This window comes from Polypterus senegalus, chromosome 6 (genome assembly GCF_016835505.1).
Source record: "Polypterus senegalus isolate Bchr_013 chromosome 6, ASM1683550v1, whole genome shotgun sequence".
Taxonomy (NCBI): Eukaryota; Metazoa; Chordata; class Cladistia; order Polypteriformes; family Polypteridae; genus Polypterus; species Polypterus senegalus.
In genome coordinates this window covers 63519646-63545529 of record NC_053159.1, presented here as the reverse complement: position 1 = coordinate 63545529, position 25884 = coordinate 63519646, and the positions used below count along the sequence as shown (strand labels likewise).

The following is a 25884-nucleotide window of genomic DNA, read 5'->3' as shown; positions in this document are numbered from 1 at the left end:
TGCTCTTTCTGTGGACATCTAAGAGAGATGCAAGATTGGCTATTTGACTCTCAAGTGAGATGAGTTAGTGTGAGTGGGCCATGAAATGGACAGACATTCCATTTTGGATGATTTCTGCTACATAGGATACTGAATGAACAGACTCCCCTTGACCCGTAATACAAAATGTGGATCCAGAAGATGGATTCCGGAGGGATTGAATTATTCTGACATTAAATGTTGTTGTCATTGGAAGGAACTGCAGGTCTAGAAGTTGAACTGATATTGCTCTAACCTGGTTGTCCCTGTTTGTAACAACAGTTCATGTAAAACATATACTCAATAGCACTAAACGAACAAAAAATCAGGGTCCTAGCTTGAGGAGTCTTTCTGCACTGATGAAGCCTCTAAAAGTCACAGTGGTTAAGAACTCAGTCCACCGCTGCACTCTCATAATGAGTCATGGCAGAACCAGAAGTGGCTGAGTCAGTTGCCCTCACTGGGCATCTTCTCTACACTGTGGAGGGAAAAAAGAGGGTAAGATTAGCACCAGGGGGTTTCTTGGCCTGGAGGATGAGCCACTGACACACATGCATGATAATGTGTACAGAATTATTAAAATACATGGCTAGTTTTCTTTCATTGTTATTACCTGAATGGATTTTTGCTGTTATTTGTAATTTTGTTATTAGTATCACTGTTTTTACTGATTTTTTTTTATTATTATTAAGGTATAGTCTGACTAGAATTTATAATTAATGGGACTACTGTTATCTTAATTATTGCTGTTTTCTAAATTTTCCCAACTTGATTGACCTTTAGCCCATTACATTATATGCTTAGCCTACTTTTCTGTGTTGTCAACCAAGAGGAATGCAGAAGTCCAAGTGAAATTTTAAGGTACCAACTGCATCATCACATTTACTGAAATAATACTTTAGAACTAAACAACAGGCATGCGATGGCACAAGAAGCAACAAAATGCTGCTTCAGTTTTTGGGTGAAATGAAAAAGGCTGTGAAGTGTTGTCAGGCTCCAGGAGAGAGCTTTGTCTACGAAGCTGGTCATACTGTACCCAGATGAGACTCTTCCTGCCAGGAGTGCCATGCTGTTGAAGTCCATGGACCATAAGGGGTGGAATCAGTTGCCCTCATTGGGCGTCTTCTCAGAGCTGTTGGTGGAAAAAGAGAAATGACAGTCAGTGATTGCACCCCTTCATGTCTGTGGGTGGTAATACTTCATCTGACCAACTCGGAAGATGATGTTCTCTGAGGCACATGCGTGACAACTTTCATATGAATTAAGAGGCCATTCTGATAATGAAGGGCAAAAGGTGGTACATCTGCTGCTCATGGAAGCGAGACCTTCCCACTTCTCTATCTATCTATCTATCTATCTATCTATCTATCTATCTATCTATCTATCTATCTATCTATCTATCTATCTATCTATCTCCATAGCCTGACCTCGCTCTTCACCTGATGTCCTGTTTTTTGCAGTGGTCGCAGTTCTGTCTGTCTGTCTGTCATTATGTGTCAAACAGATTTTCACATTTTAGGCATCCCAGAAGATGATTTGTCCACATTTTTGTGATGTCTCTGCTTGTCAGTTTCAGGATGTGAGTCCATGTACATGATATTATGTTATTAGTTTAGTAAACTGATGGTCTGTTTGCCAGATGATTTTGCTCTACAGAGATAATCATTTTGTCCACCCTTGTAATCTAACTGCAGCATAATTTAGGAGGATTAATGAAGTTTTCAGCAAGAAATTATTCTGCTATATTGTCCTAAAAATATCTTTATGAAAGGAAAATATTGTATTATTATTACTGTTATATTCAGTATGGAATATTATTTTATCATCATTATACAGTAGATAGCATTATGGGCCTAAATACAAAGATTGCCAAGAAATTAAGCAGTTACAACGAAAAACGGTGCTCTGCAGTCATGCACACAATAAATCCTTTTCATAAATAATTGTAATAGAACCTTTTGTGATAACAGTATTAATATGGTAATAATTTTTTTGTTATTATTACTACTTTCATCATAAAGCTTATTATGCTTCAGGCCCTAAATAAAAAAGCTTGTTTTCTTCATATTGTTCACTGTATTTTGGTCAATAGCATGTGGTGCTCCGTGTCGCAGGATGATAACACGTTTGGGTTAAGGGGCAGCTAGTCATTTGTCATCAAACAAAACCAATGTGGGAGAGAGGCAGAAATAATGTACACAAAAAAACTAAACAAAAAACAGTATTTCTTTTTATTGTACAGAAAAATAATATTTTATGTCAATCAGTAATCAATGTTGAATTATTCAAATGCTGTCACCAAAATAAAAAAAAACAAACTGAATAGTGGCACTATGTAAATGAAATAAAATGAATAATTAAACAATCCTCTTGTAAAATACAGTAATGTCCAGGCAGGTTTATTTATACGCAATATAAAAAAATAAAGTAACAGGAATGAAAAGTGAAATCCCTCAAAGAAAAATAGCTAGGAAAGAAAGCATAACATAGCTATAAAAAAACAAACTTCCTCCTCTCTCAGAACCTTGGAGATGTTTAACACACAAAAAACACAATCCCTTACTGTAAACTTTTTCCTACAGTTAAGAAACTACTAGCCCAATTTTCACTGGTCAAAGGACGACTCCTTGTGGATGGCCGGCCCTTTTATATCCAGGCCAGCTTGATCTTTCCAGTCTTGCTGACACTGGCAGTCTCAGTCTATTCCGTGTATTCACTCCCAACAGCCAAGTTTCAACCATAAATATGTCCCACTCTGTCATGTATTTCACCGGGCTGAAACTTGTCTTCAGGCTGATGCTGTCTTCCAGTAAACTTCACTTTCATTTACTGCTTATATCAAGATCCTATTCTCGTTCTCATTTTCTCACATCCTTGTGGTGGCACCTCAACCCTAACTCCTCTTTCTCATAGTGGTAACCAAACTGCAGTGTTCTATCAAAACATGCTATCCATCAAGCACTGCTGCTTAGCATTACTGTGCGTGCTCAGAATGCAACAAAATTACGTCATTTTTTTTGTGTTTGTTAACACACCCATAGAATCGTGGAGCTTATAACGGGTTGTTCGACATTTTGTTTGATGGAGTCTTTTAACAGAATGTCTGGAGTTTGGGACCTGACATCCTACTATTCTGTGGAGGTTGATCTTGTCTAATGTCTCACTTTGTGAGATAATTGTGACTTTTCTTTTCTCTCGTTTCTGATTACTTCATATTACATATTACTTCATATTGCATTTTTATTCGCTCTAATGCATTTTAGCTGCATTTGTTGAGGTATTCCAAATAGATATAAATACAACTACTGGAAAGGTTCAAGCAATAAGTATAAGGTGTATGTCAAAAATGCATAAATGTCTTTGTGTAAGCAGACATTTATGTGAATTATGCTATGAGAGATGTTAAAAGACTTTCTGCATTTTTTTTAACTGTATTTATTAAAAATTTCAAAAACAAATTATATTACTTTTCTACATAGTCACCTTCATTTGCGATGCAGTTTTACCAGTTATATGACACTCTCAGACACGACCAATTACTACTCCTCCCGCCTTCACCATTTCCAACGAAAATATAAAAGTGCGGAATCGTTTTAAACTTCCCTCGTATTAACATTCATTTGGCTCTTATATACATTCTTAGTTAATGTCATTCTTGCACACAATTTATTTCTTCTTTACTTTGTGGGGATTTCTTTTAGCTGCTAAAATTGCTGAAAATGTGTCAATAATGTACCACAGATTGATAGACAGAACAATCGGTTTGTGCTATGATAGTACAATTTAACAAAGCAGGAAGAATTATGAATAAACAGTCCACTGTAGGCCTCCAGATAGATGTTTGCTACTGGCAAGCCATGCCCAGCGTCATCCCCCACTACAAAGCTGCGACATTCTAGCCACTTCACGCAGACTACATCTAGGGGAAAAAAAAAGAACAAAAAAACACAGATCTACAAATTCTGTGATGTTATAAATAGCTGTCATATTAACCTTATGTAATGTTCAGAAAAATTGACTATGACCCTGTGACACTTCACATCAGAAAGCATTCTTCTTCTTTCATCCTACTTTCCATGGGCTTATCCTGATGAGAGCAAACACACCTCTGCACCTCTGTTGGTGCCATTATGGCCCAGTTGCCATCTTGTTTTTATCGCAGCCATACTTAAGCAGTTCTGTGCATCTCCCGACCTTCACTACTGGCACCTTGAGTTATGCTGTACATAAAGCAAGGCCATCAAGAACATGTGACTTATTGTTAAGCAAGTTGTGTTCATAGTTTGGTGGTGTTACCAGCCAACTCATTCAGGGCTGACTCAATGGTTTTCTCCTTCAAGTTTATGCCTGGCTTTCCTCTAGGATTCCAGGGATGTTTTATAGGATTGTCCTTATTGTCACATCTACAGAGTGTCATGTCATCACTCTCTGGCATCAATGCAGATTTGAACATAACATTCTTAAAACCCATTTAATCCAACTGTGGGCTGGGGGGGCCTGGATCCTAAACTGAGCCACACTAGCCACATGGCAGGGTCCATCCCTGGACAGGCGTAGCAGGCTATCATAGGGACCATGTAAACTTTAAGCTAACTGGCATAAGTAGGTACAGATGCATGTGTGAGTGTGATCTGTGATTGACTGGTACCATAGTGAAGATTGTTGTCTCATATTTAAATTACTAAAAAAAAAAAATGCAGTGAATTTAAGTTTAAATGAATGCTCGCATTGTATGTACATTTTGACTTTTTTGTTTGCAATCATATCTTTTTTTGGATTAAACAGATTGTCTATTGCTGGATCTAAAACTAAAACCACTTAAACCACAAGGGTTTCCTCTAAACTTAAAGGAATCCTATGCAGTCTTTAAATACTTGACTGTAGGTGTAAAAAGGCAAACATTCTTTCCTAAATGACCCTTCATGAAGCTGTTGATGACTCTTTGGATTCAGACTTTGACTGATTGATATTTTACTCTTACTGGCCATAGATAGGTGGTGTGTGGGGTTCAAGGGTCTTGTTTGCTGAATGTGTTTGTTTGTCACATAGAATGGTAGGGAATACTTTAAAGGGAAACTGTGTGTGTGGACTTCCTGGGATATGAGCACCATCTTCTCTGAACAGTATATGAGTCTTCCTGGTAGCACATAATTTGGGTGTTAATCTGGCTGATGTTTATTATAAGGTTATCTGCAGATAATCGGAACTGGAGACCCAATGAAAGTGTGTGCCAGGCCTATCTAATTGTGGATATGGCCAACCAGACAGACTATGAGAAAATAACTTATCATTATAATCAGAAAAAATACTTTACAGATAGAAAAAAAAAGAAAAATGGTGTGGTACAGAGGAATTAAATACCTTGTAGTAGTTATAAGATATTCAGAATCCTAAATTGATGAGTTGTTTATTTTAGGAACACATCCAGCCTGGACCCGCACACAGAGACACATAGAACAGTAGCATAAATGAATTGATAATAAAGAGTCAGTCAGTCAGCTATTATCCAACCCCCTATATCCTAACATAGGGTCACGGGGTCTGTTGGAGCCAATCCCAGCCAACACAGGGTGCAAGGCAGGAACAAATACTGGGCAGGGTGCCAGCACACCACAGGGCACACACACCAAGCACACACTAAGGACAATTTAGGATCACCAATGCACCTAACCTGCATGTCTTTGGACTGTGGGAGGAAACGATAATAAAGAATTTATTATATATAAAAGTATATAAAAAACCAAACACCACGCACACAAATTCTACCCAATTTCCCCAAAGGGGATACTTATTGAACTAACACAGAACAAATGGACCTGATGAAACACAAGCACATCCTGATAAATGACTAAAGACAAAGTCCTAAAACAATCCGGGCAGTAGATGTCAATGATAATGAAAATGAACCGAGCTCTGAAGTGAACAGCCTTGTGAATATTATGACAGTTGTGTCCTATCATGTTGCAGTTGTTGCGTGAAGATCTGAAATGGTTGGGAACGCTAAGACGTATCCAACAAAAGTGAAATCTCATGATGAAGCAGGCACAGGACAAGAACATAAATGTAGAAAAATCTGTAATCCAAGGTTATAGTTTTTAATCCAGTGGTGGGGTGAATCATGGAAACAAATGAATATAAATGATTGGACTCCTTATCCAGCATAATATGGCTCCTTTTTAAAAGTAGCACTTTGTTACGTTTCTTCCCAGAATGCCCCATGTAAAATAGAAGCCGCCCAATTACACACTGCTCCCGTGGTTGATGGGAATTGCAGTCCAACTAGGTAGAGCTGCCACAACCTGAAGGTTGAAGTCTGCTGCAAAATATACCAAGGTGTGCATGAGTGGAAAGCTGCAGAGCGTCGGTTTTAGCGGAGAGGTCTTAGTCAACTGGAATGAGGACTTGGGCTGACCAAGCCCCCCGTTTAATGGGAATAGTGAGTCTGTTATGGGTGGATTGGACAGAATTAGACAATTTATGCTGAAGCCGCTATTATGTGTCAGGTCAGCAGGGCAGCAAATACCTATAAGTTTGAAAGTAAGCCAGTTTGCTTTGAAAAGATGCATTCATTGTTAAATAGAAGACAATAAAATATTTTTTTTCCAAAGCGTCATCAGTGCAATTAAAAATAAGATTTATTTCACCTGTATTTTAGATTTAAGTCAGGTCCAAAAAAATACCATGCATTGAACTCAAACTTTTTGAAAACTACCATTGTCTGGAATATGAACATGATACGGCACTGGATGTGTTACTAATGTGTAGTTTACTCGCTGTAATGCAATCCATAAAATGTTTTAAAAAAAAAAAAGCTACCATTAGGAATTTCATGGCAGCGCAAATTGCTCACAGTAGGAACCTAATATAAAGTGCGAAAGGCTACATGCCGCTGATGTCTGCAGCTAGAAAAGTACAAGCTACCTCATCAGGACATGAAGAGAACAGACACATCAGGGAGACAAAAGGTGAGTTAATACAATTAGTCATATGCGCAGATTTGACAACCACACTTTTATTTTTGGTTATTTTAAAGGCACCAAGGGCACACAAATTATGGTTGTTAATTCTTTTCCATTTGACTTTATTTCTTCCTGCTGCTGTGTTGATATCACTGCCAAGGAATGCTAATATAATGTATATTAGGCCTAAATGAGAAATGATCTTACTGTAATTGGGCACATAAACTGAAACTTGTAAATAAAGTAATGTAGTTGAAGGGCAGCACATTTTTCTCAGTTGACGTTGTGTTAAAAGTTCTTTGAGAAAAAAGAAAATAAAATACATTGGAAAATCTAGAGAAGTATTTTAGGAAAAGAGAAATATTTACCCTGGTATAAGAATAAGGAAAGAAGAACATGACAATGCATAGTTTGCCCAAGGAATTTCAGTTACAGATGATGGCAGCAAGGCAATAGCGCCACATGAGGTACAGGGTAGTTATGAAGTTTGAGTTTACATGTTAATTTAAATAATAGATGGATAGATAGATAGATAAAAAGGCACTATACTACAGATAGATAGACAGAACTTTATGTATCCCAAGGGGGAAAATTGGCTTTTTACAGAAATTCATCAAATACGTAAATGTCATCACTAAAAACTACAACCTGTCTCAGATACACACCAGAATATCTAAAAAGAAAGAAAAACATCTGATTCAGCTGAGATGCAAAGAGCATACTTATAGTGAACACAATAACTGACAAAACATCAAATATTATTCCCAGACAAGGACAGGTTCAAATAATTCAGTTCTTGTCACTGATGGTATGGATTGTGACAACAACAGCTGGCTTGATCAATAGACTTTGCAAGTCTTAAATTCAAGAAACACAACAACATTCCAATAAATCAACACCACCAAGTGGTCTTTGGACTCGGCTTAGATCAGCTGAACTGGCCACAGTTACATAAGGCAATTTATTATAACATGGCTGTGGCTTGAAACAGAAGTTCTGATTTCTGTTTAAAAAATGCTTCTTTGGTGAGTTTGATGGATTTTTCTTTTTCCTCATGATACCCTGTGATGATTGTTACTTCCATCTTGTTTTGCTGTGTCTTCCCAGCCTCTCACAAATGTGTTTGTTTTGAATGCCACTGAAAGTTTGTAATGGCTTCTAGTAATAAGGAAACAATTATGGCAGCCTGTTCTTGAAAAAGCATCATGGCAGTTCAAACAGCATCCAAACCTCACTTGCATCATCTGTTTTTCCTCCATTTGAGTAGTAAAATCATTCCATATTTTTGTTCTTGTTTAGCTACTTTAGTTTGACAAAATCAACCATTTCCATTTGGTTTTATTAGTAATATTTGGTCTACTTGTTTATTTTATTGTGTCCGTCCTTCAGAACTCTGCTCCTCTGCTTTTACACTTGGTAGCAATGGTTGGATTACACTCTGTGTTATAGGAACCATAAAGAGCATTTCATTTTCCTCAAAATTAATCTTCATTTTAGTTTTTACTGTGTCATTCTCTCCAAACACTACACTCACTTTCTGTAAGTCCACTTTGGGTGATACAGCGTGGCTGTGTGGATTGATAATGGAAGAAACCCTTAGTTATGTATAAGGGAAAGAAGGAATCACTCTTATTGATAACAACACTTTAGTTTAAATGCTGCAAAAATGCACCAGTGAAGTGTTTATTCATCTCTGCAATGTGACCTGCTAACAAAATGTCACTTTGGAGTGGTCTGAGGGGGGCTTAACTGAGACACATAGCTCTTGATATTCCATATTTAGTAGAAGACCTGCGAATCCTTCATATTAACACGTCAGTATACCATCATGTCAATGTGCCACACTGCGCTGAGGTGAATAACCGATCTACTGAGGTTCTATTCGTGTTATGAAGACCAAAAGAAGCCCCTGTTAAGGTCTTGTTATAGAAAAGTAAATGAGTAAGAGATACATTTTTGCAGTTCCTAAACTAAATGGAGCCAAGTTCCTAAATTTTGCAGAATGTCTTGTCTTGTTTGTGTTTTAATTTTTAATTTTAATTCTATTTTTAATTTTTTATTTGCACTTCATGTTGTGGACCCTGAGCTTCACAATTTTGTCTATCTGTATACTTGTATATGGTTGAGATGACAATAAAGTTTGCTTTGACTTGACTTTGACTTTGGCTAAAGTGTACCCTATTTTTATTCTTGAAATTTGTTGAAAATTGTTTCAATTAAATTGGCCTCTGGATAGATACACAGCATATCCACTTCCTGTACACTTTTACTTTGATACAAGGTGTGATGAAAATGTTCCTGTTTATTATCTTAGCTGTCAGGAAACAAGCAGTCAGGCTGGAATCCATGTACTTGGAGCTGGAGCTCCTTTCATTCCAAAAACTTTGCTCCAATTTCTCAGTTTCTTCCACTACTTTTTTCTTTAACCTTACAGCTAAGGTCGATCCTCATAACGTAGCTTCTGTTTGTCCTCTCCTATCCTGTCTCATCCTTTTTAAAATGTTGTCCCTACAGCAACATTTCAGTCCAAAGCAGTCTCTGCGTTGAAAGAAATCTCTTTAAACTCTCACTAAAGTGGGATTCAGCTCTGGCACGTTGTGGCACTTTCCTCCCTCCTAAGCTGTGATTCAGTTTTAAATGTGGTCCAAAATTTCCTCCAAATATCCCAGTCATCGATTATTTTCACCATACAATTCATAGAATTTACATAACCCCCATGAAATGTTATTTAATGGGATTAGGTCCCGAACCTATGTGTAATTTAATTTCTCTCGCTCAGTTCTGGTCCGTCCCTCCCGAAGTATCTCTGTCATCTTCCATTTCCATGTCTCCTTCCTTTGCTCCGTTTGTTACTCTTACCAGTTCTCCACAGCTTTTGCTACTTCTGGATTTTTCATGACACTTTTTCTCATTTTGTAATAAGAAGCTGATTTCACTAAGCTCTATAGCTGCTAAGGTCCTCCTGGCAACTTGCTGGAAAAACCAGAAGCAATGTTCAATACACGTCTGGAAGAATTTATTTTATGATTTCATTCTTTTACAACTTTCAGCAGCTCACATTAATATTTCATTCTCTGTCCACTGTAAAAGGCTTTATGCTCATCAGTAGCTGTGCCAGAATTTCATATTCGAGTGTTCCTATATTTGTCATGGGTGGGTCTAAAGTTATTTTTATTACTGTTGTGGTCTTACAAGGAATGACAATTCCACAGAATAAATGTTGTGGTACCAACCCGGTCGTCCCTGTTTACTTCAAAGTCCTCAATTAAAGAAAGGACACTTGATGACGCAGTATATAAACATGAAGTAAAAGGTAGCCACTCTTGGGCTCTCAAAAACAACTTGGTTCTTTGGCTGCTTGTCTGGCTGGGGAGCTCCATCTTGCAGGTTGCTTAGTCAGCCAAGGATACGTCCTTCGAGCCAGTTCGGATTTTATGGGCCGCTGACCTGAAGGGGTAAAGTCGATTCCCTAACTGAGTGTCCTCTCTGCACTGTGGAGGGAAAAGGAGAGGATATGATTAGCGCCAGTGCCCCCTATCATCCCAGTATGGTATTCCATATCTCGGATGAGGCCTGAATGTGATCCTCTGATGCGCATGCCTGACACTGTCAAATACACATTAATTTAAATTTGAAAAATATTAATGTAAATTGTGTTTTTTTGCAAGTCTACGTTGAATGATTTTTGTAAACACTAATTTAAATCCATTTACAAATGGTGAAGTTAAATTGACTGCCTATCATTTGTTGACATGTAAGTCATGCAAGCCCATCACAAAGCACAAATGGCTAAATAATATTCGTTATAATATTGACTAGTGAAGCATTATATGACAGAAAACAGTCCAATTATTGTTTTGCCATTCCTTGCAATTCATGTATGCGTTTCCAGTCTCTGAATACACAAGTGAATTTGTCCTCAACTAGATTTTTACAAAAATGCTAAAATTAAAAATTTCGATGTCGTGTGTTCCACCCATGCACTGCTATCTGTTGTATCAACGAGCGGCAAAGTTGCCTGCCTTACCAGCTGTAACAAAAGCTGGAAACTTTAATATTTAATGAGCTGGTGGCTCATGGATATCAGAAGGTTTGTCTTTTGGTGGCTGACTGGTTGTGGATTTTCCGGCATACTCCGTAATTGTGCTGGTCGCACTCCCATTGCCAACGTGAATGCAGCAGGGTTTTCACTCGCCATTGGGGCATTACTGAAATCTTCAACGACATCAGACTCTGGCACATCTTGTACTTCAGTTTGTCTTCATTTACTAATAAAGCCTAAAATGACTCTTTATCGAGACATCATTCACATTCCCCATCAGCAAGACATAGCTCAGCAGTAACTAGTGATGGACGATTCGCTACACGGTGGGCCAGTAAGGAAAGTTGGTGGGCCTAGGCCCTCACAGGCCCAATAGTGGTGCTCACAGGCAACCATTGATCTTTCAGTTACCTCACGGTGAGGTGGAGTAGGGGTTAGGCAGCAAGAGTTGAGGACTTTTCATTCCTTCCTTTTTGATACTTTCCGCATCCCTCTTTTGCCTGTTCCTGTTTTGCTTCAAAAATTTCCTATTTGTCAAATATAGAACGGAGTTATAGTGTGTCAGATTGAGTCATGGCATAAGACAGTTTCAGTAACAAAAATATAAAAGTAAGGGGAACAGTCTGTAGGTGGGGCTGCAGTTCAGAAGGGTGAGTCTGGTGTGTGTTTATGGTGTGTGGTGCCCTTGTATCCCACCTTTGGCCCAGTGCTGTGAGGGTACGCTCCAGTCATCTGCAGACCTACATTGAATTAAACATGTTTGGTAATATAAGTATGTAATATATATACTTGGCATATGCACAGCCCCATGTTGCTTTAAAACTGAATATAAACTTAAACATACAGTCGTTATCTGAAAACCTGGAAGTTTGATTAATATGGCGGGTGATTGGATACAGTGTTGGCATATACCGTAGTTTCTAAGAACTTGTTTCAATGCTAGAGCTATAAAAATATCTAAAGAAACTACAATATATGTGAATTGGCATCACTAAAACTTTAAATGTAACGACAGCAAATACAAACTTGTGTGCCTTACAAATAATTACATAAAACATAAAATACTATTGTAAACTGTATGATTATACAGTCAGCACCATTACATGCACACACAAAACCAGATTAAGATGAATAATCCAGTTATAGCAGAAACCTGACTTCTTAAATACCTCCGTTCACATGCGCAAGTACATTTCTGGAGTTCTCCTTTGGCAACCACTCTGACATCATTAAACTGTGCAAAAAAGAGGTAAATATAATCACTGGCTTTATATACAGTATACTGTATATATATATATATATATATATAATATATATATATATATATATATTAGCCATGTAAGCCCGTTCTGTAAAAAGCCTTTGGTCCTAGAAACTATTTAAATCATCAGAAAAAAAAACTGAAATGTAGAGATGCCAGGTAATTGAAAGGAACTACTCTGGGCATCTCTCTCTTAGGAGGAGTTGTTTTGCGGACATAATCACTTCGCTTGTGAATTATCGGCGGGAGGAAAAGTTAAAGGGATACCATTTTGCCAATGTTAGCGGCTAAGAGACTTTGTCTTACTTCCGAGGTTTCGTTTTTATTTGTGTTATTAGCGGCTAAATGAGTTTTCTGTTTCTTCAGAGGCGGAGCCCTTACTTCGACTACACCACGTGTAGACGTTTATATATATATTTAAGTATATATATATATTTATATATTTAAGTGTATATATATATTTAAGTGTATGTGTGTACTTTTTGGGCGGAGTATCCCTTTAACCTAAATCATGCAGTTTGCAAGCTTTGTTATGTTAAGACTCCACTGAACTATCTCTTTCTCTCACAGTAATGCTATAAGTGGACTTGTATTGAATTTACAAACTGATGTAATAAAAGAGACAACTGTAATTTTGCATCAGATTCAGCTGCTGCGTCTGCAACCTGCTGTCAACTCTTTTTCTGTTCCCTTCCTGAATAGCCAAGGGTCATCCCTGCTGAAGTGTAAAATCTGGCCTGAGCTCCAACATAGTTCTGTGAGTGACAAAGAAAGAAGGCTAATGTCTTTAACAAGAAACAATAAAGGGATTTTTTTATGGGCAAGGAAATAAACATGAAGGTTATTGTGAGTGTTTTGGAAAAGACTGACAAGGAGATGAATGTGTGGGAGAAGGTTTGAAGTCAGTGCCATGGTGGAGCAAAAGACAGAAAGACAAAAAAAAACTGTAAAGGGTAAATTCAAGTATGAAAGTCAAAGGTGAGAGAGGGTCAATACCAAAGAAACATGATGCTAGGCCTACATGTTAAGAAAACTAGCTATACCCAGTGCCTGAAGTTGGATATACCTAAGTGCTCGTACTCTCTGTGTAAGGCTCATTTATTCAATTGAATAGCAGGGGGAGCTTCCCCTTGTCTAGTTTCTAGTTTGTCATGACAGGGTAATATGCAGTTGATCAAAGTTGTTGTTGATAAGGGTGGAGAGCGAGCTGGGGAGCTTGAATATATGTGATTTGTGCCAATACACTCAAAAACAGTGCTGGCCTTCACCAAACACTGCCAGTATGCAACTGCTAGAAATGGAGCAGTGCTGGTACTTTGTACTGGTGTATACTAGCCCAAGTTAAGGCCTGTCTATACTTAAGGAAGGGTTTTTTTAAGGAATATCCCCTAAGAAATGCTGAAATGCCAATCTTGAAGTAATGAGACATCAACACTGGGAACAAATGCAATAGTGACACAATAGTGACATGTGAAAAACAAATCTAGAAATTCTAGAACAAATCAGATTAATCTAACTGCTACAGCCAGTAGCATCATTGCACATGATGCATTAACCGTTTTCAAAAGTAAAACTAAAAAAGAACAATATACTGTATATAACAGATACAAGAGTCTCATACTTTTGCGAAAACAGCATGTTGATGGTCTACTTGTATCTCAACTCAATGTACTTTTACTGAAATGAAAGCACTACTGTAAACAGTAAGGCTTATCTCACCAGAACTAAATGTAGATGACGATTTTAACATAAAATTTAATATTAATACTTGTATGTTGCTCTAAATTTCGATCACCCGTTTTTACACCAAAATGTACACACAGATATTTATTACCTTCCCAATATCTTAACTAACAACTGACTCTATCAGCTTGCAATTTACGCATGTATTAGTTCAATACAATTATGTCATGGGTGACACTGCATGGCTATTCCGGGAATTAAATTGTCACACCTCGTATATATAAAACAGTATTATCCTTCTACCAGTAACGGTGCATACACTTAACTTGAGCATTCCTAGTTTTCCTACTCTTTCTCTGTACGTTTAGCATTCATTTGCTCAGAGGTTGAAGTGCTTGCTGCTTCCTGAGCAGCTCTTCTTTTCTCCACCCTAGCGGCCCGCTTCTTCTCTTCTTTCGTCAGCATGTTTTCATGTTAAAAGTGATTAAGTCAGTGTTTGTGTTGCAATTACTTATTATGTTTTCTTTAATTTTTTACTTAAGCTGGCACTTAAGTTTTGAGTCTGTGTCAAGAATGATTTAAGACAGGAAGATGTAGGGGAAGTGGTGGCGAAGGTGGTCAATAGGTCAAACGGTTTGCGAGCTACAGGTGATTTAAAATCCTGGACAGGCAAATGGACAGCCACGCTAGCGTATTATATAAGAAGATCCTACTATGATCCAACTATCATGATAGTCATATATTGTAGGCATCCCTGGAAATTTCCAACCTTTTTCTTCAAGGCAAAAAATGCTATATAAAGTGACTATGACTACGTTGGCTTCAGTTGATCTATAAAGGTCTCTCTTGAATTTTCCCTCTTATTGTTGGAGGTTTAGGGTTCCTTGGCTAGTTACAGCTCAGATGAGAGAGCAGAGTATCGCTACTTCCACCTATTCTTATCATCATGGTGAGAAATCTGATAGTATGTTTTCATTTTTTCCAGTCTTTCACTGGCATCGATAAAAAAAATAATAAAATATCTGCTCCGTGGCAGCAACTATCTGGAGGCCTGTGCCCACACAACATCTTCTGAAGTCACCTTAACAAACTGAAATTCTAATACTTAGTTGTGAGGAAAAAAAATAACCACTGAACTGTTTCTCATGCATTGACATTTCAGAAACATACCGAGCTATTTCCTTAAATCTAATTAATAATATTCTGATCAGGGTTATGAATTAAGTAAATGGTTTAATCCATATAAATACTGCAGTGCACGGTGTGGCAGTGCAGGGACTCTCCTCGCATGTAGACACTGTGGCTAGCTGGTCTGCAGTGCATTTTTTGAAGCATCTGGTTTTACGTAAACATTGAAGCAATGCTGTCACTTGCATTCCTCTGGCAGAGTTTTGCTCAACAGAAACATGAACAGACCGATCCAAGGAATGAAAATAACTGGACAGCACATGCTGTAAAAGACAGGAGTCCCATAAAGGGCGGGTGCTCGCTTACCTGCTTGGACAACTGCACGTGATGTGGCCAGTTGGAGGCTGAGAGCATAGGGGCGCTGCCAGGTGAGCACACAGGAACAGGGTATTATATGCTATTGTGCCCACTGCCCTTCTAAAGTAGCAGAGTAAAGTGTTGCAGCACTGCATTCTTTTATACCTCATTCTCCCTCATGAAAATCAAATTATGGGCAACATCAGAGGAATTCAGCTATTTTGTCCTTCAGCACCTTCATGTCTGAAATGAAAACACAGTATGAGAGCTTTTTACCAAACTGGGATGTTGGGAACAAGCTGGAACAATTCATGTGATTCTGCTAGAGAGAAAACTCATTCAGTTCTGGAATGAGCGGAGTTACAGCAGTTGTCAATCCAGGGTTAACTAAAGCTTAGACTGGCCTTGTCTAGATCTCCCTGTGGAGTAAGCCTGTTTTTTCATTTTCAAGATGCCCCGTCTCTTTGACTGTGCCCACACTTACAAAGTTGGGATAATCAACAAGGTGCAAGAAGGTCACTGATTATCAGCTTCTAGAAGTGGTTAGATGGGAAGAGATGGGAACACATGCTGCATTACCGAGCAGTATCATATTCTACGTCTGCAGAATTACTGGCTGCCCAATTGGAGGTGCAAATTTAAAAGCAGATATTTACAGCATTTATAGCATTCTTTTCTTGATGTTGAGAATTTTAGCTTTAAAAATCGGGCAGAAACTCTTTTTGAACAACATCAGGTGAAGAGGCAAATTTAAATTTTGTCAAGAATAGTCCATTCAACCCAACAAAGCTTGCCAAACTTATTTGACTAATTTTTCCAAAATAACATTGAGGCAAGTTTTGAATTTCCCTACAATCTTAATCTCTGCCACATTAATTTCTCATGTATTGCATGTGTCTATAGTCCTCTGGGTAAAGGAAAAGTTTGTAACATTTGTGCAATATTTATCATTAGGTTTCCCTCATGTTTTTGTTAAAGAGCTTACTTTAAACCAATAACTGAGATCTGCCATATGACTTCCTTTTGTAATTTAAACAATTTCAGTCATGTAACCTCTTAATCTCTACATTTTCAAACAGAAATTGTTCAACTATTTCTATCTTTTTTCATTGCTCATGCTATGCAGTTCTTGGACCAGTCTAATCACTCGTCTCTGGACTTGCTCTTGTGTTGCCAGTGCTGGTTGAAGCTCAATAAGAGGGTCGGTGTTTGGGGGTCAGGTGCCACTCAGTGTCCATAGCAGTCAGTATTACACTTTGACTGGGGTTCCCCTCGATGTCTGGAGGGTCTTCAGTTATGTAAATGGCACTCCTCTGTGTACATAGCATGGACTTTACTGAGTGTGCACTCCTTAATTCTCATAAATGGCACCCTAATGGATTGACAGGCTCTCATTGGGTATTCAGAGCTGACATTTTTATTTCCTGTATGTGATACTTTACATGTAATTACACAAAATTTAATTCTCCGCATTTCTACCCACACCTGTATTCTGTCCAAATCTCTCTGTAATGATTCGACTGATTCTGCCATTTTACCCACTTTAGTATCATGCACAGATTTAATCCATTTGTCTTTCACATTCTTATCTCAATCACACAGACACGCATACAATAAGTACAGAGGTGGGCAAAATTAGATGCACAATTGTGAGTACACGAGGCTGGCAAGTTAAGATTGTATCTAAGTGCACTGTGTTATTGTAACATGTCAATCTTTTGAGGTAATAAAGTTAATAAAGCTATTTTAATAATAATAACCTGTTTGTCTTTTTCCACAAAAACTTTAAACCTACTTTTGCCCACCGCTATATATATTTATACATATATATATATTAGACATATATAAACGAAAGACCCGTGTTCGTGCGTGTGTGTGTGTGTGATAGAGCAGTCAACTCAGCTCACGCTCAACCACAGCCACTAGATGGCGCATGCATGACTTTTAAATGTTTTCAGTGCTTGCATGCTCCTCTCTTCACACTACGAAACATCTCTGTGCAGCAGATGCCGCCATGCAACAACGACTTTGTGCTAATGACACAGATGTAAAGATCCGCCGCGGCACAACAACGTGTAAGTAAAAACACCTCAGCAATGGAGGCCAAGTTTTCACTGAAATCATTGTTTATCTGGAGGTATTTTCTCAAGATAAAGATTAATAGGACTCATAAGCCAGTGATATAGCTAAAATATGGTATCACCAGTGTCTTCTTACAAAAGCCAGTGGAGCAGCAAGCACAAGGCGGGTCCACACCCTCTGCAATGAGTAATTCTTAAGAGTTAGCTGACACCTGTCCAAGTTATTTCGCTCGCCAACCCTCCAGCCTGCGCTATGCACCAGCCACTTTGTGTCTCTGCTGCTCACGTATGTGGATTTCACTTTCACCAAACAACAACTCTTTTAGTTCTCGTGGACACACCTCTTCGTTGAGAAGAAATACTACTTTTCCAGACGGCAACACGAATTAGATGATCTACAAGTCTCCAATTTAAAGTATAAATCTGAACAATATCTTCAATCTCTTTTCGCTTTTCCATTACTTCACCAAGTAATAATTTCCGTTTGTTTACGCTAATGCGATTTTTACTATCATTTTTTTGAGGCTTTCGAATTTTAGTACTTTCATTATCTCTCATCTGCTCTGCATGTGTATCGTGCCATTTATGAATTCTTTATGACATTCTACTTTGTCAATCTCTCTTTGTCTTTTATTTCTGGCCTCGGGTGTGGTTAAATCTCTCTCTGAAAAAGTTTTGTCTCATCCCAGGCAAAAAGTCTTGTCTCATCCCAGGATTTGTTTATATAATAATATAAAACTATATGTGTATGTGTGTGTATGCATGCTAAAAAGTTTAAAAGAGCAGCAGCACCATAACCCATCCCTGAAAAACACCTCTTTAACATCCCCTAATCTGGAAAAAGGTCCAGTCATCAAAATGCTTTGCTCCCGTGTTTAAGCCATTTTTGCACTTATCTATACAACACATCATTAACTGGTACTTTTAGCTTAAAACCTTGCATCTCATATGGGACCTGTGAATGGAAATCAAAGTTGAGGCAGGTAGTCTGTGAAGCAAGTCTGTTTACGTTTTGTGACTCTTTCTAAGCTCCTTGATTTAGCTACTTGGACAAGCCTTGATGTTATCAGGTTTTATAGATCAGATAATTTAACTGTTTTTCTCAAAGAAACACACCCTTTGATTGAGTACAAAGTCACCTTTTTACTCTTATGGGACATGTTTTGTAATTACTGTACTTACTGTAAATTGATCAAAGTGTAATATTGCTATTTCACCAGAGGGGGTCTATGTTCAGAAAGTCTTGTACACCAGTGTTTCTCAAGCTTTTTGGTGTCTCAATGCACTTTCCCAAAGGAGTCTCTTTACAGCCCCCCCACTCTGTAGGTGGATGGGGGAATCCCCCATGGTCAATTGAATGTGGTTGTTGGAGCAGGGGAGGTTTAATCAGGGGCAGTTCTCAGAATGGGAGGGGGGGAGTTGTGATCATGGAAATGGCAACCCACTCGCAACCCTCTACCATTATAAAGAATATCAACTCACAACACACTGACAGCAGCATGCGACTCAATAGGTGGGTCATGACGCAGTATTTGAGAAACGCTGTTGTAGGTCAACTTAGGCTATGTTATAAGAAGTGTCACATTACATTAACAAAATGGAATTCATGTGTTCATAGAGTGTAAATCCCCCTGTAGTTCTTTTTTTATTGTTAATAAAAAGTTTTGGTCATCTTTTACTTAAAATAAGAGTGAAATTTGTTTCTTCCACAGACCTTATCAAAGTGTTCTGAAAATCCTAATGACTAATATCATATGCACCTTTTGTTGCAACCTCATTGAATTCCAGCATATGAGTTAAACATGACCTCCATCATCTAAACTCATGCTGACTGCTCACTAATACACCTGTTCTTGACATGTGCTGCTTTATCATTTCCTTAATAATTACTTCAGATTACCCATGATGCATTTCTGTAGTTCCGCAAATTAGCCTGATCACCTTTTTTACAAGGGACGTTCAAAAAGTTTCCATACTTTTTTTTAACTCTGTTTATTATGAATTTCAAAAACAAATTACATCACTTTTCTAAATAGTTAACTTCGTTTGCGGTGCAATTTTCCCAGTGTCTTACCAACTTTTTAAAGTCCAATTACTACTCCTCCCGCCTTCACTGTTTCCAGTGAAAATATAAAAGTACAGAAACTTTTTGAATGTCCCTCGTACATAATGGGTTAATATATGCTAGCTTCCGATCCTTAACAATATGATAAAAATCTACATTTTCGCATTGCTCAAATGAAAGTTATTATACACAATCTTGTGGTGCAACAGGTAAGCAGAATTTACTGACTCCATGTGTAATGGGCTAATGGCTGCCAACTCCTCATATCTCTTCTTCTTTCTCTCGCTCTTTGTTTCTCTGCAGATGTGGATGAGTGTCAAGTCCATAATGGTGGTTGCCAGGATCGCTGTGTGAATACGCCAGGCTCATATTACTGTGAGTGCAAACCAGGATCACGTTTGCACACCGATGGACGGACCTGCATTGGTGAGTTGGGGGTCATCTGGATTATGTAAAACAGATCGATGCATGGCTGTCAGGTGTCAAGTTGGGCACTTCTAGTTTTAAGGCTGATTTAAGGAATTACTCTCCCAGATGCTGAGAATTACTGGTCACTTTACCAGTTTCTTTTCAGTAAGATCCTTGTCACCTATTGAACTCAGCAGTATTGTAAAATGGCCAACAGAACTAGTTTTGTGAGTTCAGTGTTTAGTAAGCATGCTATTCATTGGTTGCGATGAACTTTAAATACATGGTCTGTAATATCTTCACAGTAGCAAGAGTTGAGAGAGCTGTAGTATTTATTTCTTAATTTATTATTGGAACTATTGTGTAACGTGTGATTCTGATTTCAGTAGCAGGTGCACCTTTTTCAGTTTCCCTCCATTCTAAGGGGTGCCATAGCACATGATTTCTAGCTATTGTTGAGAGGGGAACACTTCCCAGGTTGCCACTAAATGTGACATCTACTTTTTTTATTTATGGTAAAACATGCCACTGTCGATAGCACACCATTCATTTTCTTATCCGACTGAGTCAAATATAGGGATGAAGGGAACTAGAGCATAACCTGGCATTATTAGGTTCAAGACAGAACTCCACACCAGGCTGAACGCTAGTTCATCTCGGGGTAAACACTCAAATACATGTAGACACTCTCATTCATAAACATACAATTTAGAGTTGCCTGTTAATCAAACATGCCTGTAAAAACCCATAATAACATGGAGATCCAACTTCTCTGCCATGATGTAGCCCATTCCAGCTACAGTAGTTATATGCTAAGCATCCAGTGAGAACCTTGACCTGAATGTTTGTGCTTCTCTCCTAAAATGTTGTAAGTAAAAGCTATCAGGCTCCTTTAGTTAAAAAGTATAATCTTTCTTTTCTGTTCATCAACTACCTCATCTGACATTCTACTTGTTGATGTGACCAGAAGCTTGAATGATCCACACCTGAGCAGAGCCACTGACATGGATTTCTTTTAAATAAATGTTATGAGGTCTATTCTGAAAATCTAACTAATCAAGTTAGACCTCAGTGTTATTGTTTGCAGTGTGCCATCTTTTGGAATGTATTTTGTAATGCATGTACTAATAAAATGAATTGCATTTATCATTCCGAAAGATGGTACATCAGAAACAATTGTAGTGATAAAATACTTAACTACAGATGCTTGTGATACTCCATCTGTTGGAGTGACAAATGCAGTGCATATGACTCTTTTATATGCCATTTGGTATGGGACTTGTAAAAGACATGCTAATGTTTGTGATGCACCATCTGTTGGAATGGCAAATACAATACATTTTATTACTACACATGTTTGTGGTGCATCAACTGTTGAAATGGCACAGACATAGCAACCGGACGGACGCACAGATACACAGACTTCTTATTCTTTTATTAATGTGGATGTATGTAAATTTTATTTCAGTAGATCGTTTGGTGGAGTGGCAAGTCAACTCTTCCTTCCTTACTTTAGCTTTTATAACAAGACAAAGGGATTCCTGAACTTTTATAGACATAGATAAATACAGGAGAAAGTAGGGTGAAATGACACCTTTTGTTGGCTAACTAAATACATTACAAATGCAAGCTTTCGAGGCAGCTAAGGTCCCTTCAGCTGCCTTGAAAGCTTGCATTTGTAATCTATTTAGTTAGCCAATGAAAGGTGTCATATAACCCTACTTTCTCCTGTATCAATTTATGGCTAACACGGTACAACACTCTACCGCTATAGACATAGATAAGAAAGACCGATAACAAGTAGTAAATCATTCTATAGACACTGAAAATTTACTAGGAAAGTTAGAAACTTAAAATACACAACTTATCACATGATCTAAACTACGCTATATTTTAGACTAGCAAAATACCCGCGCTTCGCAGCGGAGAAGTAGTGTGTTAAAGAAGTTTTAAAAAAGTAAAGGAAGCATTTTAAAAATAACGTAACATTATTGTCAATGTAATTGTTTTGTCACTGTTATGAGTGTTGCTGTCATCAAGGATTTCATTATCATTATTTCTTTCAATCAGGTTCGTATTTGGAGGACGTGTTGTGTTCAAGTTACATTCCGTATTTGTCAACCGTTGCAAAGATAACAGGTTTCATTCATCGAAGTGTTCACTACCCAAATCGCTACTTGTGAATCTAAGATGTTTAACAGGCATTCCCGGTATTAACTTGTGGATTTGCCTGCAAATATTTAGCGGCAGCATCTCTATGAAGTTGTGGATTTGCCTGTGTGTATTTAGTGGCAGCGTCTCTATGAAGTTGTGGATTTGCCTGTGTGTATTTAGGGGCAGCGTCTCTATTAAGTTGTGGAATTGCCTGCAAGTATTTAGCGACAGCGTGTCTATTAACTTGTGAATTTTTCTGCGAGTATTTGCCGGCAGCGTCACGAAATTGTTTTCATCTAGCTTCATCAGAAAATGTACCACGACGTCTGACACGCCTCCTTTTTACTGTTTTCTCTCAGCTTGGATTGCTGCTGTCATCATCTGTTTGAGTTTCATGGTTTGTTTCAATTGCGACAGTATTTGTAGGACTTGTGTTGAAGAGACATTCGGCATCTGTCAAGCGTTGTAAGCATACAACCAGTTTCATCGATAACTTCGCATCCAGCTTTTGAGAGTTTAAACATTCTTAAACATCAAAGTGTCCACTACTCAAATCGTCACCTGTGAATCTAAGATGTTTAAGAGGCATTGGCGGTTGTCGAAAGGTGTAAAATATTTGGCCATTTCGGTACACTTGAAAGCGACAAACCAAACAATTCAGCGGCAGCCATCAACTCACATGCAGATCTATAGGTGAAGGGCTTAAACATTTCACTCTTCTAGTGCTCCTGTGTAATATAATTATCTCCTGTACCGTCATCAGTCCACACCTTGAACCTGTCCCAGTCATTCAATATATAAGACACAATGTTCCTCTGGATATCAAGAGTGAGCCTGATATGGCCGTGCAATATGTAACACAGAGAATGGAAAAGGCATGCGGCATCTCCAGGCATGGAAACCACTCGGTAAGTGACAGTTCTTTGATCAATGGTGATCACCTTGATAGACATCTCACTACCCAGATTGCTACTCGTGAATCTAAGATGTTTAACAGGCATTCCTGGTATTAACTTGTGGATTTGCCGGCGAATATTTAGCGGCAGTGTGTCTGTGAACTTGTGGAATTGCCTGCGAGTATTTAGCGACAGCATGTCTATTAACTTGTTAATTTTTCTGCGAATATTTGGCAGCAGCGTCACAAAGTTGTTTCCATCTAGCTGCATCAGAAAATGTACCACGACGTCTGACACGCCTCCTTTTTACTGTTTTCTGACAGCTTGGATTGCTGCTGACGGACGGCCTCATTTGGGCAGACAGTCAGTTACGTGGGAAGTGTGGGGATGGGGGATGCAATATAGACAGGCAGCCAGCTACGTGGGAGGCGTGGTGATGGGGGATGCAACTCCACCTCACACGGCGACCGAGCTGCAGGCTATGGACGTATATATGTACATTAAGTAGGATTCAGTTATGACTGTTACGCGTTGAATTTCAAAATGAAACCAGCTTAACTTTTGTAAGTAACCTGTAAAGAATGAGCCTGCCAAATTTCAGCCTCCTACCTACACGGGAAGTTGGAGAATTAGTGATGAATGAGTGAGTCAGTCAGTCAGTCATTAAGTCAGTGAGGGCTTTGCCTTTTATTAGTATAGATGAGGCTAAAGGAAATCCTTTGTCCTGTAATATATAATACAGGGTGGGCCATTTATATGGATACACCTTAATAAAATGGGAATGGTTGGTAATATTAACTTCCTGTTTGTGGCACATTAGTATATGTGAGGGGGAAAACTTTTCAAGATGGGTGGTGACCATGGTGGCCATTTTGAAGGTGGCCATTTTGGATCCAACTTTTGTTTTTTCAATAGGAAGAGGGTCATGTGACACATCAAACTTATTGGGAATTTCACAAGAAAAACAATGGTGTGCTTGGTTTTAACGTAACTTTATTCTTTCATGAGTTATTTACAAGTTTCTGACCACTTATAAAATGTGTTCAATGTGCTGCCCATTGTGTTGGATTGTCAATGCAACCCTCTTCTCCCACTCTTCACACACTGATAGCAACACCGCAGGAGAAATGCTAGCACAGGCTTCCAGTATCCGTAGTTTCAGGTGCTGCACATCTCGTATCTTCACAGCATAGACAATTGCCTTCAGATGACCCCAAAGATAAAAGTCTAAGGGGGTCAGATCAGGAGACCTTGGGGGCCAATTAACTGGCCCACGATGACCAATCCACTTTCCAGGAAACTGTTCATCTAAGAATGCTCGGACCTGACACCCATAATGTGGTGGTGCACCATCTTGCTGGAAAAACTCAGGGAACGTGCCAGCTTCAGTGCATAAAGAGGGAAACACATCATCATGTAGCAATTTCGCATATCCAGTGGCCTTGAGGTTTCCATTGATGAAGAATGGCCCCACTATCTTTGTACCCCATATACCACACCATACCATCAATTTTTTTGTTCCAACAGTCTTGGAGGGATCTATCCAATGTGGGTTAGTGTCAGACCAATAGCGGTGGTTTTGTTTGTTAACTTCACCATTCACATAAAAGTTTGCCTCATCACTGAACAAAATCTTCTGCGTAAACTGAGGGTCCTGTTCCAATTTTGTTTTGCCCATTCTGCAAATTCAGTGCACCGATCTGGGTCATCCTCATTGAGATGCTGCAGTAGCTGGAGTTTGTAAGGTGCCATTTGTGAGTAGCTAATATCCGCCGAAGGGATGTTCGACTAATGCCACTCTCCAGTGACATGCGGCGAGTGCTAGCTGTGGGCTCTTGCTGAATGAAGCTAGGACAGCCACTGATGTTTCTTCATTAGTGACAGTTTTCATGCGTCCACATTTTGGCAAATCCAACACTGAACCAGTTTCACGAAACTTAGCAAGCAGTTTGCTAACTGTAGCATGGGAGATGGGTGGTCTCGTAGGGTGTCTTGCATTGAAATCTGCTGCAATGACCCGGTTACTGCGTTCACCAGACATCAACACAATTTCTATCCGCTCCACCACGTGTTAACCTCTGCGACATGTCAATGGCTGTAAACAAAGAGAAACTTGTAAATAACTCATGAAAGAATAAAGTTACGTTAAAACCAAGCACACCATTGTTTTTCTTGTGAAATTCCCAATAAGTTTGATGTGTCACATGACCCTCTTCCTATTGAAAAAACAAAAGTTGGATCCAAAATGGCCGACTTCAAAATGGCCACCATGGTCACCTCCCATCTTGAAAAGTTTTCCCCCTCACATATACTAATGTGCCACAAACAGGAAGTTTATATCACCAACCATTCCCATTTTATTAAGGTGTATCCATATAAATGGCCCACCCTGTATAATATAATATAATCTAAACTAATAAAAGGCAAAGCCCTCACTCACTCACTGACTCACTCACTGACTCATCACTAATTCTCCAACTTCCCGTGTGGGTGGAAGGCTGAAATTTGGCAGGTTCATTCCTTACAGCTTCCTTACAAAAGTTGGGCAGGTTTTATATTGAAATTCTACGTAATGGTCATAACTGGAAGCAGTTTTCTCCATTTACTGTAATGGAGATGAGCTTCAACGCGTGGGGGGAGTTTCGTGTGACATCATCACGCCTCCCACGTAATCACGCAGTACATAGAAAACCAGGAAGACCTAAAAAAAGCGCTCAAGAAAACATGCATTATATAATTGAGAAGGCAGCGAAACAATAAGAAGCGAGCGAGTGACATATACTACCATATATTCATGAGTGTTGCCAGCTCGGAAAGAAAGCACGGTGTAAA

The 25884-nt window shown here is 38.7% G+C and overlaps 1 protein-coding gene across 2 annotated transcripts in view; it reads left to right on the top strand.

Moving 5' to 3' along the window:
- The window catches only part of megf6b (multiple EGF-like-domains 6b), a 204634-nt gene that overhangs the window by 129302 nt on the left and 49448 nt on the right, over positions 1–25884 (top strand). For both annotated transcript variants that reach the window (XM_039756130.1, XM_039756131.1), the window contains one exon: positions 19898–20020. In XM_039756130.1, coding sequence (XP_039612064.1) covers positions 19898–20020 — 123 coding nt within the window. The remainder of the gene's footprint in view (positions 1–19897; positions 20021–25884) is intronic.